At 65.2% G+C, this 1,261-nt stretch overlaps 1 protein-coding gene across 2 annotated transcripts in view; it reads right to left on the reverse strand.

Annotated features, from left to right (window-relative positions):
- The window catches only part of VAMP5 (vesicle associated membrane protein 5), a 22,363-nt gene extending 21,648 nt beyond the window's left edge, over positions 1-715 (reverse strand). For both annotated transcript variants that reach the window (XM_015423006.1, XM_015423005.1), the window contains exon 1: positions 329-715. In XM_015423006.1, the coding sequence (XP_015278492.1) occupies positions 329-331 (3 nt within the window). In that variant the 5' untranslated portion in view covers positions 332-715. The remainder of the gene's footprint in view (positions 1-328) is intronic.
- Between the last annotated feature and the right edge of the window lie 546 nt (positions 716-1,261).

A 1,261-nucleotide genomic window follows, 5' to 3' on the forward strand; every position in this document is an offset into this window, starting at 1 on the left:
CCACAAGCCACTGGCTGGGTCCAGCTCCCTCGCACCACCACCACCGCAGAGACCGGAGCCGAGCTCAACTCTGCACTTGACAAAGGGGCACATTTCCCCCCGCTCCAGTCTGCCTGCCAGGACTGACCCAGTCTGCCGGGATTAAGGAGGAGCCCAGCCTGTTGCGCGGCCACCCGGGTTGCCCCCTGGCGGTTGCCCTGGGCCTGCTCCCCGCCTCGTCGAGGCCGCCATGGACGATCCTCAGCACGGCAGGGGGAGCCCAGAGGGCAAAAGCGACGCCCCCGCGGCTTTCCTGCCGCCCCGCAGCCGGTCCCGCGCCTGCCCTTACCATGGCCAGGGCTGTCCGTCGGCGCCGAGGCGGCGAAGTCGCTCCAGCTCAGCGAAGGTAGGACCGGTTGGAGCCGGCGTGTGGCTCTTCTGGGAACGGATCCCAGCAACGTCTTCCTGCTTTCCTCCCCGGGACCACCCCAGCCCGGCGAGAGGGAGGCGCCTGGCTGTCCAAGAAAGGCAGCGGACGGGCTGGGGGTCTGCGCTTCAGCCACCGGCGTCTTCCGTCGAGGCGAGCGCCGCGGGGCGAACTTTCGCTTTCCTCGCGCCGCCTCTTTACTCCGGGAAAGGCTTCGGCGGAGCTCAGCGGCGCTGGTCCCAGGAGCGTTGGGAACGGGTCGCGGCCCTAAGGGGTGTCCCTCCCAAGCCCCTGTGCGAGGCTGGGAGAGGGGGGGGGACCCAAGCTGTGGGGAGTGTTGGACATGGGAGCCCTCGGTTCAAATTCCAGCTCGAAGGTCACCGGTAGTGCAATGCAGAGTTATTCCAAACGAGGCCCACTGATTTGAATTGGCTTAGACTAGGTAACTCTCCTCCTGACCTGGATAGCCCAGGCTAGCCTGATCCCGTCAGCCCTGGGAAGCTAAACAGTGCCGACCCTGGCTACTAGTATTTGGATGGGAGACCACCAAGAAAGTCCAGCGACGCTACAGCAGTCAGTGGCAGGCAATGGCAAACCCCATGGGGTCGGCAGCATAAGTCAGCTGTGGCTTGAGGGCACTTTCCCCCACCAGGTAACTCTCCCTAGGAGAGGGCTGGCAGTGGCCATGGACCAGTCATGCTCTGCCTGCCTCACAGGATTGTGGGGAGGATACCCATCCACTCTCCATGGCTGCCCTTTCCCCATACTTAGGCCCCGGTCACACCAGCTGGATATCGTGGGGGGGGGGAGGCGTGGCTGTTTGCCCCGGAGCGAACTACTGCGTGGCCGCCGGAT

The sequence above is a fragment of the Gekko japonicus genome, unplaced genomic scaffold (assembly GCF_001447785.1).
Source record: "Gekko japonicus isolate JY-2015 unplaced genomic scaffold, Gekko_japonicus_V1.1 scaffold208, whole genome shotgun sequence".
Classification (NCBI taxonomy): Eukaryota; Metazoa; Chordata; class Lepidosauria; order Squamata; family Gekkonidae; genus Gekko; species Gekko japonicus.